This window comes from Conger conger, chromosome 14, assembly GCF_963514075.1.
Source record: "Conger conger chromosome 14, fConCon1.1, whole genome shotgun sequence".
NCBI lineage: Eukaryota > Metazoa > Chordata > Actinopteri > Anguilliformes > Congridae > Conger > Conger conger.
Window position 1 is genome coordinate 31,657,354 of NC_083773.1, and position 18,447 is coordinate 31,675,800.

At 49.0% G+C, this 18,447-nt stretch overlaps 1 protein-coding gene across 3 annotated transcripts in view; it reads right to left on the reverse strand.

The window, feature by feature from the left end:
• Positions 1–18,447, reverse strand: part of LOC133110717 (MICOS complex subunit mic25a-like) — an 88,732-nt gene that overhangs the window by 62,033 nt on the left and 8,252 nt on the right. For 2 of the 3 annotated variants that reach the window (XM_061220983.1, XM_061220982.1), the window contains 2 exons: positions 2,861–2,881; positions 1,063–1,146 (listed from right to left, as the gene is read on the reverse strand). In XM_061220983.1, coding sequence (XP_061076967.1) covers positions 1,063–1,146; positions 2,861–2,881 — 105 coding nt within the window. The remainder of the gene's footprint in view (positions 1–1,062; positions 1,147–2,860; positions 2,882–18,447) is intronic. The other variant, XM_061220984.1, reaches the window with a different exon arrangement.

An 18,447-nucleotide genomic window follows, 5' to 3' on the forward strand; every position in this document is an offset into this window, starting at 1 on the left:
GGGCGGGGGAGAGCAAAGCCAGGCCAGAGCTTTCTGCTGCACGGCTATCAGTGGCTCTGTGCCACCGAAAGGCGGAAAGGTTATTACAATCCCTGGGTCGCTGGTCCTTTCCTCAGTATCCGCCCGATGAGTGCTACAAAGAACCCTCCGTGGAAGCCAAACAAATTCACAGACTGAATCCTTCACCCGTCCAAATCCTCCCCCCCAACCGCCTACTCCCAAACATCTCCGTATTGAGAGATATCAAGAGTTTTCTACAGCTCCGGATCTCTGTAAACCTTTATTTATCGCACCGCAACAGGACTTTTATGTGCTGGAAATGTCATGGAGACTGTGGCACGAGCGGGGAGAATATTAAAGAGGCACCAAAGGCGCGGGCTCTTGCAAGTGGGAAGAAAGCGGAAGTCTGCAGCCTAGTAGTTCATCTGATGTCCTAATTCAGCTAGAGAAGTCACAATGCAGACAGAACAGAGGCAGAGCGGCATTTCATCTCAAATAATCTTCAGTCACGACTAACCAGGGGTGTTTATCGGTATCGTCTGGAAAATAACATAAAAAATAAATATACACATATATCCCATTTTATGGAAATGACACGCACTACATTATGGACAACACCCCTATGACCTTTTTACATTGGAGTAGTACATTCTTGCATGGCTTCTAACATCAGGACCTTTCAGACAATGGTCAAGTATCAGCATTTAAATCCAAGCCGAAGTTTTTCAGTCGAGGTTTCCGTTACATGTTTGTCAGAGAATTGAAAGTCCTTTACAGTGTCGGTCTGTGTTCTTAACCTGGCACACAGCTCCCTAATAGCTCAGTCTAAAGACATTCAGCGTCAGTCCCCCAACGTTAAACGTACATTGCACTGAAAATGTTAGGTCTGTAATAAAAGCACTTAAATGTGTCATATGTCAAGTATCACAAATACATAAATCATGGCACCTTGAAGCTTGGGTACTCAAAGTAAAATGCTTTTTCCGCTTACATCCTATATTCAACCATATACTGTATGTGTGCAATGTATACCTGATGGCTATAGGGGTCAATGCATCTTACCTTCTTCTCCAGCAGTGTCAGCTGCTCTTTATAAAAGGCAGCTAGATGTTTCAGCTCAGCCTCTTTTCTATCCAGCTGCTTTTCCTAAGAAAGAGAAAAGAAAAGCTTTATTTTTTATTTATTTTAACAATGCCCACTTCTTTGAAATAACAAAATTATGCAGTATGTACGTATATAAAAACTGTAAGTTTCAAAAGTATGCAGGTGAAAAACTTGTGTATGTGTAGCGAAACAGCCAGCTCTGGAGTGGCGGCGTTAGCGGGAGGTCAGGAGCCGTCGTGAGCGTTCACACTTACGGGGCCGAGGTTCGCCCGCCGCGTTTGGGGTCCTGACGCGGCCGAGCGGTATTTCCGTTGCCAGCGCAACGATGCCAGCTCGAAGCGAAAGCGGGCGTCTGGCGCTAGCGTAGCCACGAGCGGGAGGAAGAAACATCAAAGCAGGTGAATATGCAAAGGCAAGCAAACAGACAAATGGACGGACGGACGGACGGACTGCAGCAGCAGATGAAGCAAAGCGGCAGCGGGAGGAGCTGAACCCAGGGGGGGGCGGGCGGGTGCCGGGACGGGGAGAGATCCCCGGAGCAGTCTTCCCGGTATCCGCCCGCTGAGCTCCAGGCTTGGCCGGGAACCGCCTCGGCCAAGCCACCCTTCTGTAAAGAGTCAGGCCGGCGCCAGCCACTGCTGACATTTCTCACACACAATGTAAGACACAACAAACTGCATATTTCACCCCCACAGGTCCCGGAGGAAGACTGAAAGATTGGCATTCAGAGCTCTCCTTCGACAAGAAATTATGTCCTACATAAAAAAGAAGAAATTGATGCGGAACAAATTTATGTTTTGGATGTGCTCCAACCTGCAAACGGTATGCTGCGAACTGGATCGGACGCTCCAACTCTTTAAGGTAGGAGAAGGAAGTGACTTCATGCGGCTATTGCCTCTGTGTGTTTAATGACTTTTCTGAGAACGGCATATCTGTGAAGAAACCTGTTCAGTGCCATTCATAATTAGGTTGATGTGGTATGGGTGATTGGCATGGCAGCTATTGGGCGACAGAACATAGCCACAGCCGTCGGGGAAAAGGGTTGCAGTCTCAGAGGGACAGAGCAGACCTAGCCTTGCGCTGTCTGAAGTGGGTTAAGAAGATGGCTGCCGTGGGTACATATGAGGATAAAGGCAGGAGATGGGAATGCGTGCCCAAAATGCGCAGTGACATAACACAATGCGAAGCACCTAAACAACCTAAAGATGCCTTGACTGTAAATGACAAGAGACATAAATCTGCAGCAGCACAGTGACGCAGGCAGGCACACACACACACACACACACACACACACACACAGTCAGTCAGGCTTGAAAGCGCACACACAAAGCAGAAGCGTAAAAACACTTGTGATTGTGATTAACTTTGTTCCTGAGGAACACAGACAGGTTTACGCATGAGTGAGGACGTCCTGCCTCTACAGCGATAACCGCGCTGGGGCGGGGGGGGGTGTGTGGGGGGGGGTCTGCGCGGGTACGAGCAGAGGGGCACGTAACGCAGGGACGGGTCCTAGCAGCGCTCCCCCTCCCCCATCCCCTCCCCCACCAGACACCGCGCGGTCCGCCCTGGCAGAGAGCGTCCGCGATCGGCGGGGAAGATGATATTCAATTTTCTAGTCGGCTGGCTGTAAAGAAGGGCGGGGAGGGAGGCGGGGGCGAGCGTGCGTCGGATCCCGGTTCTTAATGCGCAGTGAAAACATGACAGCGGGATAAAGAGAGGGGAAGTAAGATGAAGAGGGGAGTGCCCGGATGCTTACCCAGGCGTCCAGTTCAGCCGGCTGCAGCGCGGGGGGAGAGAGAGAGAGAGCGCCGCGTTAAAACCTGATTCATCACGTTCGCTCCGTAACGCGTCCGCGCGATGGAACCGGGGGGGGGGGGGGTTGACGCCAGCGCGGGGCACTTCTTCATCATTAAGCGGACAGAGGAGTGTCTTCTCTGCGTCTAATAAATACGGGCCCGTAATTGAATGTTCCCGCTGAAGATCGCTCGGGCGGGCCGAGGCGGACGGTGCGCGGTGCGTCTGGCTGCCGGGTCGGGCGCCGAGGCTAACCGCCGGGCGTCGGAGGGGGGCGAGAGGCCAGGGGATCGGTCTTCCTCCCGGAGCGGGGCGCGGGAAGGCGACAGGCAGGGGGGTCAGGACCCGGAGCCAGCGGTATCACACTCGGCTCAGTACACCCCCCGAGGCGCCCGGCTACAGCCTAAACGTTCTGCGCTTTTATTTCAACTGCAGAAATTGATGAAGTGCCAGTCTTGCGTGCGGGTGAGACGCTGGATCCCGCTCTCTCCGTCTGGCAGCGGCGTGATAAACCGCGGCGCTGTTTGCAGCGCGGGGCCGTTCAGACAATGTGAGCCCGCGCTTTCAGACCGTAAAGAGCGCGTAGCACCAGACCTGGCCTTGAACGCCGCTACAGCTTCCGCTGCGGCGTCCAACCCGGGCCAGCGGGCTGTCTCCGTGAGCACAATGCGTCCAGACGACTGTGAAATCATCGCGTGTGAGTCATTTCCAACTGCTGAAAGGAAGGGGTCTTCTGAGAGAACTCCATCTGAACTAACTTATGTAACCTGCTATATTATTATAATTTTATTTTTTAAATTACAAATCCTCAATCAAATCCCCCTCAGTTGCGTTTTAATCCTCCGTATTCAGTTTTTCGTTTGTGGGAGTCAGAGCGTGGGAATGACAGCGTGCTGATTTCTCGCTCTGGGGCACTTTCCTCACTGGCCGAGTCAAACACTGGACAGAGAGCGGAGATCAGTTACGAGTTTAGCCCGCTTAAAAACAAAGGTCTGCTGTACCAGGGCCAATAAAAACCTCCACTTCTCCACTTGGTAACTGCTACAGGGAGGTTGGAGCACTACTTTGGTGGTACTTACACTGTTCCATTCAAAATGGGCTTGGGCAGCAGATATACTAGAAGCAAAACTTGCTATTAAAACGAAACATTCCAGGGGCAGAAACTACAAATGCGGTAACCCACTACCTCCAGATGATGGTCAGTCCAATTAAGACCAATGTACACTCACCGAGCACTTCATTAGGAACATCATTTTGAATTGTATTTTTTAGGCCAATTAAGACCAATTGATTTCTTTTTTACCCAATTCAGACCAATAATTTGTTTTTTAAGACCACTTTATTTTCTTTGCCCAATTAAGACCAGTGTACTTCAGTCGATTGAAAACAAAGGGACCAGGCTCCACCCGCAGGGCAGCCTGCTGGAATAAGGGGCAGAGAGCGCTGTATGCGCGGGACACAGGGACCATGGATTGGGTTCACGGAGCAGGGCGGCGCCGAGCCCACACGCCAAATGCCACCCGCTTAACCTCTCCGTCCCTGTGCGCCGGAGACGGCCTGGCATTTACATTCCCCCTGAGCTGCGCTCATTATGCCCCGCCTCCTGCACCCCGCGCTGCAAATCACACTCATCCTCCGCCCCGCGCTGCAAATCACACTCATCCCCCGCCCCGCACTGCAAATCACACTCATCCTCCGCCCCCGCGCTGCAAGTCACACTCATCCTCCACCCCGCGCTGCAAATCACACTCATCCTCCGCCCTGCGCTGCAAATCACACTCATCCTCCGCCCCCGCGCTGCAAATCACACTCATCCTCTGCCCCGCGCTGCAAATCACACTCATCCTCCGCCCCCGCGCTGCAAATCACACTCATCCTCCGCCCCCGCCCCGCAAATCACACTCATCCTCCGCCCCCGCGCTGCAAATCACACTCATCCTCCGCCCCCGCGCTGCAAATCACACTCATCCTCCACCCCGCGCTGCAAATCACACTCATCCTCCGCCCCACGCTGCAAATCACACTCATCCTCCGCCCCCGCGCTGCAAATCACACTCATCCTCCGCCCCCGCGCTGCAAATCACACTCATCCCCGCGCTGCAAATCACACTCATCCTCCGCCCCCGCGCTGCAAATCACACTCATCCTCCGCCCCCGCGCTGCAAATCACACTCATCCTCCACCACCGCGCCGCTGAGCAGAAAACTACAGCCGCCTCACACACGCGATAACGGGTGTATAAAACCCCCTTTCGTCCCGATGCGGAGGAGGCCGCAGCCAACGCCCCGGCCTGGACCGGGTTACCGAGTCAGACCTGCCGGGCCATGTGCTACACAGCACTGCCCTTTCTCTGCGCCTGTGAGCCCAAACCACAGCCCCCACGTAGAGGGCTGGGACTACAGGGTGTTCACATGTCTGGTGTGTGTGTGTGAGTGTGTGTGTGTGTGTGTGCATGTGTGTATGTGCGTGGAGTGTTTGGGCCAGAGACATAACACCATATTCAACGTAATAGCAATCTTGCAAATATTTCTGTTCTGATCTAGAAATAATCAAGTCTGATCCACAATAGCATGAGCTGGATTGTAAAGCAACTAAACAGTTTAAAATACCTAGAAACTGTATCTTGAGTTCAGGTGACCTTGTCAAAACAGCACGCATGTGCAAAAAAGAAAAGCTTCAGTGACTTTAATAAATGAAAAAGTTATAAAACGCTTAACACTTAGCCTTAAAACAGGTCATGTTTTCTACAGTAATGCATCCTGGGCTACTCAAATATAAGTCGTGCGAGTTTCTACTGGCAGCTACAACTTTCTGCAAATGGCAAATGCGTGTTATTTCCGTTTGAGTCCCTGTTATAGCACACCGAACACAAATAGAAGCTGTGTCCATAAGAGAAAGCTCTGATGAAAAGTATGAGGAAACAAGACTAACTGCATAGTTTTAACTGTATTATATGGCACATATAACACAGCTGTCAAGATTAGAAGTGCAGGCATGTTATAGGAAAATCCCTGGACATGCCAAGTTTGACTGCTAGACCTAAAATTTATCTGGCCTGTTTTAGGTCCGAAGAAACTTCAAAGCGCTAGAGAATCCAAGAGATAAGACACAGAGAGCAGGAACCGGGGTTAACCGTGTGTGCATAAATGTGTGTGTGTGTGTGTGTGCCTGTGTGTGCGTGTGAGTGGGTATGTGTGTGTGTGTGTGCCTGTGTGTGTGTGTGCCTGTGTGTGCATGTGAGTGGGTATGTGTGTGTGTGTGCGTGTGAGTGGGTATGTGTGTGTGTGTGTGTGCCTGTGTGTGCCTGTGTGGGTATGGGTGTCTTTGTCAACAGGGGTAGCCTGGGAAACATCACGCGAGCATACCTCATACTATTAATATACCATACATTAAAACTGATAAACCTACAGGCACTATGTTTGAGATTCTGGGTCATGCCACACCGGAATAAAGCAGAGGCCTGAGTGTTACTTGCCTTGTACTTACTTTTTACATGTTTAATAAGTGAGCTGTCTATGCACTTGGTTCGGTATTCAGAGTGCCCAAATGTAAACAAGAGTGTGTCCCGTTAAGACTGCAGGATTCAGAAATTAAACTTGGTCTCACTTACCAGACACGACAATAACTTTACCTCGCACCTATAAGAGAGAGACACAGACATGCACACGCACACACACACGCACCCACTCACACAGAAATACACACGCATACACTCACACACAAACACACACGCAAACACACACACACACACACACACACGCAGCAGTCATGACAGAGGAATCTTCACCCCTGAGATTCTGACCTCAATCCCAGGATGCATCAAGCACGCAAAGCCACCACATCAAAAAGTGAGCTTTCCCTTTGACCACGCGCGGACCTTTGCTTTTTAATGCATTCTCTTTCTAATTTGCCGCACAGACAAAGGCCCCCCGATGGGCGCGCGTCTCCAGCAGGCTCCGCTCACGATCCGGGCCGCGCCTCGCTCTCCCGCAGATAACGCCCAGCCGAGCGTGAATTACACAGATAAGTTGCGAGATAAAATGCGCCTCGCCAGTTTCCGAATAAATAAGACTGCTCCCGGTTATCTGTCCGGCACTAACTCTGAAAACAGGCCGGGCGGACGCAGGCGGGGAGAGCTGACAGGCGGCGGGCGGGAATAAAGCCGTCCGGCGCAACACGGAGGCTCAGATACGCGCCCGGCTAAAAGGACACGGCGTAACCTTTAAGCACCAATTTGCAGGGAGAATGCCTCCTTGAAAATCAATTATGTAAATCAATCATTATGCAAATGAAGCCTTTGAACACGTGTGTGAACTTTGGGAGAGAGCGCAGTCTCTCTTTTTCCGCTCGAAGACCCTGCGCTCCGACCCAACATTTCCCGGAGCGGCAGGGGCTCACGCTTTTTGGCCAATTTGGAGGCCAATAGCCTGGGGTTCAAGAAGCTAGTCACACACCGCTCAGATAAAACACCTTGACCATACTGGTGTTCACAAATCTGCTTCAAAAAACAATGTCTTTTGTAGTCTAGGAACAGGTAATGCAGTAAAAGATATTGGCCTTTGTATAGCTGCAAAATTACTATGAGTTTGTGGACCAAAAAAAAACAGCAACCCACGGTGAAAATTAAAACACACTGTAGAGCCATTTAAAAAAAAGCTAGAGAGCGCGGAAAAAAACACAGCATTTTCTCAAACAGTTCTGTAACCACAACCGAGGTGGCAGCGTACAGCTGGCTTACTTTGAAAGCAAATCTATGGTTACATTAAGAGTCAATTAGGCTGTGCAGTGGTGCTAGCATGAGGAAGAACATAATGCACATTTAACTACCTGTGTTCTGATGGCTAGAGCGGCGTGTAGACTGCAGGCATTTCGGGGTTTCAGCTCGTAACATATGCCCCCCCCCCCCCCACCCAGCGGGCTGACATCGCCGGTGTTAATGAAATGCTTCCCTTTCTCACGAAACGCAATCGATGACGGAGAGCGGGAGCTCGGCAACGACACGTCCGCACGGGAACGATCCGTCTTTTAACCGCGCTAATGCAAAGATTTATACATTCCACAGTAATACAAAATAAACAGTGTGGTGGGTAGCTGTTTGACATGCATCAGCAGATGCAAATGAGTAGAACGTTCCGGTCGGACTGAGCTACAGTACCACAGAAGAAGCAGGTGGAGAGGTAGAGGAAGGAGGGTGAGGGTTCTTTCAGCAGAGCCAGTCCAAGAGAGAATTAGGACATATCCACTCACTGAGCACTTTATTAAGAACACCTGTACACCTACGCATTTATGTGATTATCTTATCAGCCAATGGTGTGGCAGCAGTGCAATGCATATAATCATGCAGATACTTCTGTTAATGTTCACATCAGCCATTAGAATGTGGAAAAAATTTGATCAAAGTGACTTTGACTGTGGGATGATTGTTGGTGCCAGATAGGTTGGTTTGAGTATCTCAGAAACTGCTGATCTCCAGGGATTTTCAAGCACAACAGTCTTTGGAGTTTGCAGACTATGGTGCAAATAACATCCAGTGAGCAGCAGTTCGGGAGCAATCTCTGAACACACAACGTGTCAAATCTCTAAGTGGATAGGCTACAGCAGCAGAAGAGTAATAACTAAAAACATAATAATAAAAATAAGTCTTATTAATACCAAATAAAGTGCTCACTGAGTGTAAACAGTATAGGTATTCACACTGCGCCCACACAAACACAAACACATACACAAACACATACACACACACTGCCGGCTTCTTCCACGACGACCAGCCAAACATACAGCATACGCCTCTCCACGCTCACTAACATGCTACAGTATAAGGTCTCTCCCGTGATCTCTCTCGCTGCTATCACACCTCATAAACCGGGCCCTGCACTGAACGCAGCACCCAGCTCCTTCCCTTCACAAGAACACGTCAGCCACAGCCTCTGGGCCCGGCCCCGAATTAGCAGACCGTAATTAGACCAGTGATCCTGGGAGTCACACGTCTGGGGACCAGCAAGTGGGCCACGGTCTCCTCTGCACTCCATCCCTACCATTAATTATTCCACTCTCTCCGTCCTGAGTGAAAAGCACATGTATTTAATTATCAGGGAAAAGCAACAGCAATAAAGATAGTTAGACGTTATTAAATGTGAAGAATAAGTCCGCATTGGAAGTCTGGGGCGTGTAGAATGATGAAAAGAGTAGAAAACTCATAAGCCAGAATCCCAAGCTGTGACAGAGATGTTTGGAATACATTATGGTTTGAACACTGAAATTCTTCCACTGCAGTAACTGGGAACAAAATAGTGTTTTAAAAAATGAACACAACAATCAGATATTCAGTAGCAGTAGCATGCCAGTGTAATTTCCCGTGAAAGATTCACCTCATTTATGAGATATCTACTACAGGACAGAGATATTTATAAGCCATTTTCATCCAGACAGATAAACACAGTCATAACTGCTTAAAGAGCTAATGCTCAAACAATTAGACTAGCAATGTAATCAGAAAGTAATCAGAAAAAAACATTTTATTAATGCCTTAGTCCTATATTGAGGACTTTAAATTCTATTTCAGTCTTTCGTCTGTATGTTTGCCCTCTGCACCACTGGGATGACATGTACATTTGACCTTTTGACCACTGGGTCACACGTATTTGACCAGTGGACCGTTGGGATCACATGCACTTTAGACTTCTGGGATCATGTATGAATATTGGACCATGGAATCACATATTCATGGCATCATGTATGAACGTTAGACCACTGGGATCACTTGTACCTGTAAACTCTGTACCACTGGGATCATGTGTACCTGTAAACCCTGTACCACTGGGAACATGTGTACCTGTAAACTCTGTACCACTGGGATCAGTTGTACGTGTAAACCCTGTACCACTGGGATCAGGTGTACCTGTAAACCCTGTACCACTGGGATCATGTGTACCTGTAAACTCTGTATCACTGGGATCAGGTGTTCGTGTAAACTCTGTATCACTGGGATCAGGTGTACCTGTAAACCCTGTACCACTGGGATCAGGTGTACGTGTAAACCCTGTACCACTGGGATCAGGTGTACCTGTAAACCCTGTACCACTGGGATCATGTGTACCTGTAAACTCTGTACCACTGGGAACATGTGTACCTGTAAACTCTGTACCACTGGGATCAGGTGTACGTGTAAACCCTGTACCACTGGGATCAGGTGTACCTGTAAACTCTGTATCACTGGGATCAGGTGTACCTGTAAACCCTGTACCACTGGGATCAAGTGTACCTGTAAACCCTGTACCACTGGGATCAGGTGTACCTGTAAACCCTGTACCACTGGGATCAGGTGTACCTGTAAACTCTGTACCACTGGGATCAGGTGTACATGTAAATCCTGTACCACTGGGATCAGGTGTTGGTGTAAACTCTGTACCACTGGGATCATGTGTACCTGTAAACTCTGTACCACTGGGATCAGGTGTTCGTGTAAACCCTGTACCACTGGGATCAGGTGTAGGTTTGTTCAGGCAACCTGGATAAGAATCTCCCCGGTCTGCTGTGGATTCATCAGCAATTACCAGAATTGTAACCGGTGTGAGCTCAGAGAGCTCCAGCTTAACAGCCTTACATGCAAAAAGATGTCAAGTCTGTGATAACAATTACTGATAATGCAGTTATCTGCAGAATGCAATTCTTTTCACCATCCGGATTACTCTCTCCGGGCTGCTCTGAAGCCCCTGCACGAGCACAGTCAGGTCCAGTCCGGCTCCATCTCGCCATGTCATACACAAACCCAGAGGAAGAAGCAAAAACTCTCCAATTTAAAAAGTAAAAGTATCGCTAAAATGTGTTTAGGGATATGACTCACTTGTGCACGGCAGAAGTAAGGAGCCACATCCTTTTCATTCCCAGCATGCACATAGAGCTCTAATGAGCCAGTGAGGTCACTGGGCCTGGGATAGTGAGGCAAAGACTCAGCATACACTAAGATTTTTTGCTGCCGTGGAAGAATATTGTGTGTGTGCACATGCGTGTGTGTGTGTGTGTGTGTGTGTGTGTGTGTGTGTGTGTGAGTCTGTCATAAGAGCACAGTATGGGGATTGTAGTCATACATTAGATCAGCACTAAACTGCACGTCCTGCGGGCCGCAGTGTCTGCAGGCATTTGCTACAACCTTTCGTTACACCACCAGATTTCACAAATTATTCATTAATTATTGTACCTGAACCAAGCAGGTACACTAATAAGAGAAATCAGGTGGTGTAGCGCACGGTAGGAACAAATACCTGCAGACACTGCGGCCCGCAGGACGTGGAGTTGAGTAGCGCTGCACTAGATATCCAGTTGATTTTCATGCGACGTGCATTCACTTCTAATCTTGACAGCTGTGTGTGAGTCTGTAATGAGTCATTCGTTTAACAAATATAGATGCGCTGAACCTTCAGCACGCCAGTCCAAACCATGCAGGGAGGCCAATTACCACAGCATTACCAAGGGTTTCATGGTTTGGGTGCGCAGGGTAAAGCCCACCTCAGTGGCCGACAGAAGCTTCCCTGTCCAACGGGGTGCCCTAAATCTGCCCATGCCAGCTGTGGTCACTGCCCACTGCACAGTGTTTGGAACGCTTGCCTTCCAGAGCACACCAGTGGGAACTGTAAGAGACTGCAACTGTGAAAGAGGCTTGCAATTACGATAGGAGGGTCCATACTGGGAGGACAAAAGAAACCACAAATTAAGGAATATCCCCGTTCCCATTGGCTCAAGACTTGTATATTGAATGAAAACACACAATAAAAAGCAATTAATTGCGAATTAATTCACCATGTTTACCTTCCTTTAATATATCCAGTTTATTAGGTGTTTGTTAGACTTATTTCTTAGACTCATTTGTCTGAACGAACTGCCCAGCCAGATCAGTTCACCTGCACACACAGGGGTCTCCAACTTGCTCTGCGGGCAGGATAGTTTACCGCGGAACGCTGCCCCATGATCTGTCAATCCCGGCAGCCAAAGACTCACCTGAGAGACCCGGGCCAGCCCTTCTCCTCTAAACTGGATTCATTTTAGCCTTGAGGTGTCACGGCAGCTTCATGTGTGCTCACCCTGACGAGCAATGCCTACGATTTCAGGAAACGCGGATAAGAACCGAAACATACCCTACGCACAGTAAGTGCACGAATGCAAACGACAATATTGTAAATACTGAACGTGCGCTCCCGCGTCCCTATGGAGGTAATAAACCAGAGTCCTCAAGGGGGCGATCCAGGACAGTTGTGGGAGACCAAGCGGAAGAAAGCACAAATGGCAGAAGGCAGCCTCATCCCGTCGAAGCCTGCTATACTGCCCCTAGCGGCGATGCTCGACACTGCAGCCCGCACCTGCGTTGCATTAGGAATTTCAGGAGATACATTTCAGAACGTAGCTATGCGTGAAATCGACTTTGTGTTGTCCGACGCATCCGTGTTGGCGTATTTACAGGGGTACGTTACGGGCCTAACAAGGAACACCACACGCCAAGCGTCACATTCATTTAAGACGGCAATCGACAACAGGTTCTAAAGCAAGATAACCATAAACAGTGAAGGCCCTATCGCTACACCTTAGCGCTCCTCTGTCGCTACATGATTTTATTTAAACATTTGCCATATGCTTATAAGAAAAAACGTTGTTCATTACATTCCACGAGCAGGCGAGATTCAGTTTTACCACGAGCGCAACGCAGCTGTTTTAGCTCCAAATAAGGTAGCGACATTCCGGCAGCGTGCTCAAACAGATTAGGCCGTTCCTCCAGGAAAACCAATGAATAAATAAATCCAGGCTGTTTTCCCGTCGCACGCCGCACACCTTGTTAGCGTCCGCATTTGCAGTCCTTCAATTCGCCGCCGCGGTAAACCGACCGAACAGCCGACTCAAAGCGGGTTCCCAAAGAGAGCGCGATGCAATAACGTATTATCCAGCGCTGCCCCCGCTCACAGGTTCTCAAAGAGCCGGGCACTTCACTCCGCTGAAGACCGGCGGGCGCTGCCGACGCTATTGTGATCGCTAGGCCTTGAGCCTCTTCACCCGTATAGTGCGAGTGAATTGTGCTCGCGCTCTCTGGAGCTGCGGTTAGTCAGCGGAAATGTCAGGGCTTTAATTTCGGATGTTTGCGCGGCCTTCGCCCGGTGGTTGGTGGAAGGGCCAAAATTTGGATCCGATAAAACTCAAAGACTGTAAACTGGGAATACTGTAAATCTGGGAATAATCCCAAAACAAGCCTGTTTCACAGCCAGGGTGGTGTTGGCCGGGAGACTGGGGAACGAGGATGGTGCCGTCTAACAAGATTTTTACAATGCCTCCGGATTCCTGCGGACAAGCAGCAAGCTGCCAAAATGAAACTTGCACAGTGTCCCTACAAGCTCAAAGACTAAACCCTAATGCCCAGAGCAGCGTTATTATTGTGTCTGTAGGCGAGCGATGAGCCAGCATAAACTCAACGGACTGTCCGCCGTTATGGAATGGCAGGCCTTACACTAACTGATGGATGGAAACGTGCGGCACGTTGTTTTGAGACAATGTTTGGGCTATCGCTAATCTCTCCAAAGCAAATGTGATAAAACGCGCCGGGGTTTCTGCGCCACTTGCGGATCGATTCTTCCGCAGACCTCGCTCGGCGAGTGACGGGCTACAAGTGCTTCTTCTGCCATCTAGTGGAGGAAATAAAGAACTCTGTTGTGTTACACCCCAGCTGTGCGATTGGTGCATGCACCCGATAACCTGATAGTAGCAATAATCAACGTGACATCCGCTGCTGGATGAAAAAAGGTTTTTGAAGCACGGAAAATAATGAACGTGAACACAGTGGCAGTCAAAGCTCAGCCGACCGAAATGAATCAGCGGTTTAGCAAAGACAGCAGAACATACAACACCTATACATGGAGGTCATAACCGTTTATTCATATTCATTTGACTGATAAACAGAACTAGTTCTGAGCACTTAATTCCAACTTAATAAACAGGGTAAATGACATTGGACTATGCCATATCGGAATAGCACAAGCACAATTACCTTTCAGGGATAGTAATACATGTCTGCCGGCTTGTGAATGATTATGAAACAGTGAGTATGGTTAAGCAGTCTTACAAAGGCTTATGGCTGCTAGTGAATGACTGAATGAGGCATTATGCTTCTTATACTTTGGGCTTCGGCACAGATTCTCAAATTAAGTGGTCTTTATTGGTATTTTACTTTTTATATATAAAAAGGATTGAGTGAATCGAGTCCTACAGTAAAGTTCACATCTTCAAAGGGCCATAATCACTTCTTTCTTACTTGGTCCCTCGTGAAGCTCTCTGTCATATGCTTGAATATACTACGGTTGATTTCCCTGAACCTGAAGAATATGATTACTTCAGAGTTACATTGCAAATCATTTTGAAGGTCTTGCAAGATAATTATTTATAGACTAGTTCTGGAATAGCTAATTTAAACAAAAGGTAAAGGCAGACAGTGGCGGTGTGTTTTTTCAGGTTCTTTAAAGGATGTATGTATCATCATCATTTCCTGAATGAACAGATTGCACAGTCTGGTTATTTCCTTTTAGTGCAACAAAGGTGCGAACCAAAAATTTCACACAACTCGCTATCCTCCAAGGCTCGGGAAACGGCGGCCGGCTGGGCCCAAGGGGCGCTTCGGAGCCCTGCCGTAAATCCACACGCGACGCGGACAAAGGAACGGCAGAAAGGTGACCGATGCAAATGTGACTTATCGCCCATTATAATGACGGACCGCCGAGGCATTAACACAATTTAACGCAGACATTTCTCTGATCCCGCTTTCCTTTCAGGATGAAATGAATCTCCCGGAGAGCAGTGACGGCGTGCGAACAGGCGGGGGATGAGAGGGACGCTCGGCCGAATGAGCCCGTGAAAGCTCGGGGCGGAGCGGGGTGACGGTCAGTCAGCGGCAGACAAAAGCGCGAGTGGCAGATTGAAAAGCCGCGCGCGACGGTGCCGGAGTTCGGCACGGGCGACGGGTCGGGTCCGTGCCCGGGTGACCGCCTGTCTCACCGTGTGGCTCGGCAGATAAGCCTCCCCGACCGTGCGGGACGTCGTAACGCAGCTGGAATTCCTCAATCGTCCTCCACGACGCTGAAGGGCCGTGACCCCGACACGCGAGCGGCTTGTGCCCGTTGTGTTAATCGGTTATTCCTTAAATGAACGATCGCTCATTTAACATGGAGGGAGAAGTCTGAAGAACAAGATTTTTCGTTGGATTCTTCCTTTGATCGCTCCCGCCTGAAACCACCAATGCAAATCCCACGCAATATACTGCACATTGTACACTGTACCCAGTGCCAGGAGAGCAACACTGTGCCAAACAAAAAACGGCTGGGGCTACCGTATTATCAGCGACACTGACCTGATTCACAAACCCTCACCTGGCAGCATAGCTGTACCTCTCTCAGGGGTTGTCTGAATTACTGTAGCTCCAGCCATTCAGGGATTGATGAACCCTCACTCAGCAATCAGCACTCTACCTCTCTGGGTCAGGGGACTGAACATTCCTGGCTTAAATGGCTTTGTGCTCGTGTAACAGGGTATGGGTTAAATTCCTCTGATCTTCTGACTCGCTCCATTATGAGCAAGTCATGAATAGGATGGAACCATGTTGTAAGCCACCTCAATAGCCATCCTCTCTTTGTAAGAGGACTGTTGGGGCCCACTAGTGAAAACACTGTTTGTGCTGATGCTTGGCGTAACCTATCATGTGCTAGCCTGTGCTAATGTTGCATACCAAATCACACATTTTAGAGTTGCAACTACATTCACTGAGCACTTGATTAGGAACACCTGTACACCTACTTAATCGTGCGAATATCTAATCAGCCAATCGTGTGGCAGCAGGGCAATGTATACAATCATGCAGACACTGGTCAGGAGCTTCGGTTAATGTTCACATCAACCACCAGAATGGGGAAAAAGATTTGTGACCATGACCATGGAATGATTGTTGGTGCCAGGCGGGGTGGTTTGAGTATGTCAGAAATGGCTGATCTCCTGGGATTTTCAGGCACAACAGTCTGGAGTTTGCAGAGAACGGAGCAAAAAACAAAAAACGTTGAGTGAGCAGCAATCCTGCGGGCAGAAATGCGATGTTAATGAGAGACGTCAGAGGAGAATGGCCAGACTGGTCAAAGCTGACAGGACGGTGATAGTAACGCAAATAACCACACATTACAACAGTGGCATGCAGAAGAGCATCTCTGAACACACAATGTGTAAAACCAAAGAACGCTACAGCAACAAAAAAATAAGTCAAATAAATACCTAATAAAGTGATTACTGAGCGCATGTTAATACTATAAAAATATAAGCTTGCGCAAAGACAAGTTTGTTCTACTTTTACATATACAGTAAATATCATTCCTTTACTCCTGATTAACTTGCCAGAAGGAGCCCAATGGCAGCTCAACGCGTTGGTGATAGTTGTGAGATATATGGACCAGCTTATCCAGCTGTAATCATCTAGTTCTTAAGCCAATTGGCCGTCGGTTTTCTCCCCTGTGAGACCCGTCACTTTTCCCCAGCCCATAGTCATGGACAGCTCCCTGCCCTGCCTCCCTCCTGGTTCAGGCCCATGACCTGACGCAACCAGGAGGCCTGGCTCTATCACCTCACCCCTGCAGAAATATACTTCTCTTTGCTTGTACATTCAAGTTCACCACCTAGTTTAATACACCAGGCTATAATCTACCCAAAGACCGTCGCTATTCGCTCCGATAGATTCCCCATTAACTGTGTATTATTATTGTTGTACTCGGGGTATTCTAGCTGCCAACTGTGGTACGCTAGTTTGGAAGTTGATGTATTCTTCAAGGGTTCCGATTATATCTGTATGGTTACGCTAGGACTCGGAACTGTACTGTCCTCTTAGGTCCTCTTCGCACTTGTACTTGTGTTTGATCTGCACTTTGTTGTACGTCGCTCTGGATAAGAGCGTCTGCTCAATGACATGTAATGTAATGTAATGTAATGTAATGTATTACCACGTAGCCTATCTTTACCTGTTGGCATTGTCTTGGCCAGCAGAGGACAGGCCCCCCCTCTATATAAGCATCTCTCCATATTTCTTCCCACCAGGGAGTTTGTTTGTTGTCAGAGTCTCTTCTATCTTCTCACCGGTGAGTTTTGGGGTTCAGGCCTGGTCTTTTCCATTCTCTCAAGTGCCTTTGTGACAGTGTCTGTGCAAAAAGCCCTGTACAAACACAAGTGAATTGATGGAATAACACGAGCGCTCATCTCATCAGCCCTGTAACCATGGAGCGCTGCGTTGGGCTGGTGAAGACGGGCGTGTTAATTCCGCGGCTGCGTCGTGCGGACGCTGGAGTTGTGCGGCTCGGCTTCTCCCACTCGTCCGGGGGTGCGGCGCCGTCGCCGCGGGAACCCAAGGCCTCGCACGCAGAGCGTCACGCTCCAGCCTCAGAACCGCGTGACGCTGAAAGACGCACACGCCTCAGCTATCTATTCCTGGTTTTAGTCTCGATAACGCCCCAAAAACATTCGCAAAGGGCAGTGACGTAGGTTTGTGAAAAGTCCCTAACCCCGCCCGCAGAGCCCAATTCCCCCCCGGTCAGCTCTCCGTGTTAACGTTGAGAAACGTCATGTGATATTTATGCAAAAACATACGTCATGTCAAGTGGGTTTTACAAACAGCTCAGAAAAATAGCAGTTAGACCCTAAAATTTGCACTTCTACCTAAAAGCTCCAGGATATAAAAAGCTCAAAAACAAGTGTGGGATTGTATAGCCTACAAGCCTATAGAGGAGATGCTGCAATCACTCCTGTTAAAAAAAGACAGCCCCCACCAAGACATTAACTTCCAAACTTTTAAAACATGGTGACAGGGAAGCTAGGTGTCTCGTAACACAGCATTGTCAGGGAGGGAGGGTTTCAGTGGGTGGGATGACCATGTCTCAGTGACCCCAGTCCCCAGTCCCCTGCGCACACACACACACACACACACACACACACACACACACACACACACACACACACACACAGCAGGTTCTCCAGAATCACAGCAAAAATCAATAAAATGATCCATTTATTCCGATGTTTGTGGTTGTTTGGCATTGTTTTTTGCAGACAGCTATAGCGGAGACGATCAGAACCAGCGGCAGGCAGGCGGACAGGCGGACAGGCGTCTCCGTGCAGCTCACGGCCCTGTCACAACCTGGCACTGCAGCCTCTGCAGAGTCACTCCGAGTCCTGCCCTCACATTCCATTACAGATAACGGGAAGCGTTTTCCTCACGCCGGACGCTCCGAGAAATTGGAGCGGCTTTGGAAAAAGCAGTGCTTACAGTATCGCGGCCCCAGGAAAAAAATCTTATTTGTGTGCCCCACCCCCACTTTCTCCCCAGTGTGGAACACCCAGTTTATATAGTGGTGCTATTGCTGCAATCCACACAGCCCATGAAGGAGACCACACACACACACACACACACACACACACCCTCAAGCCAAGCTCACACAGACATGAGTCAGAGGAGGCCACTTTACGTTCAGCTTTAGCGAGTGGACCCTGGGCATG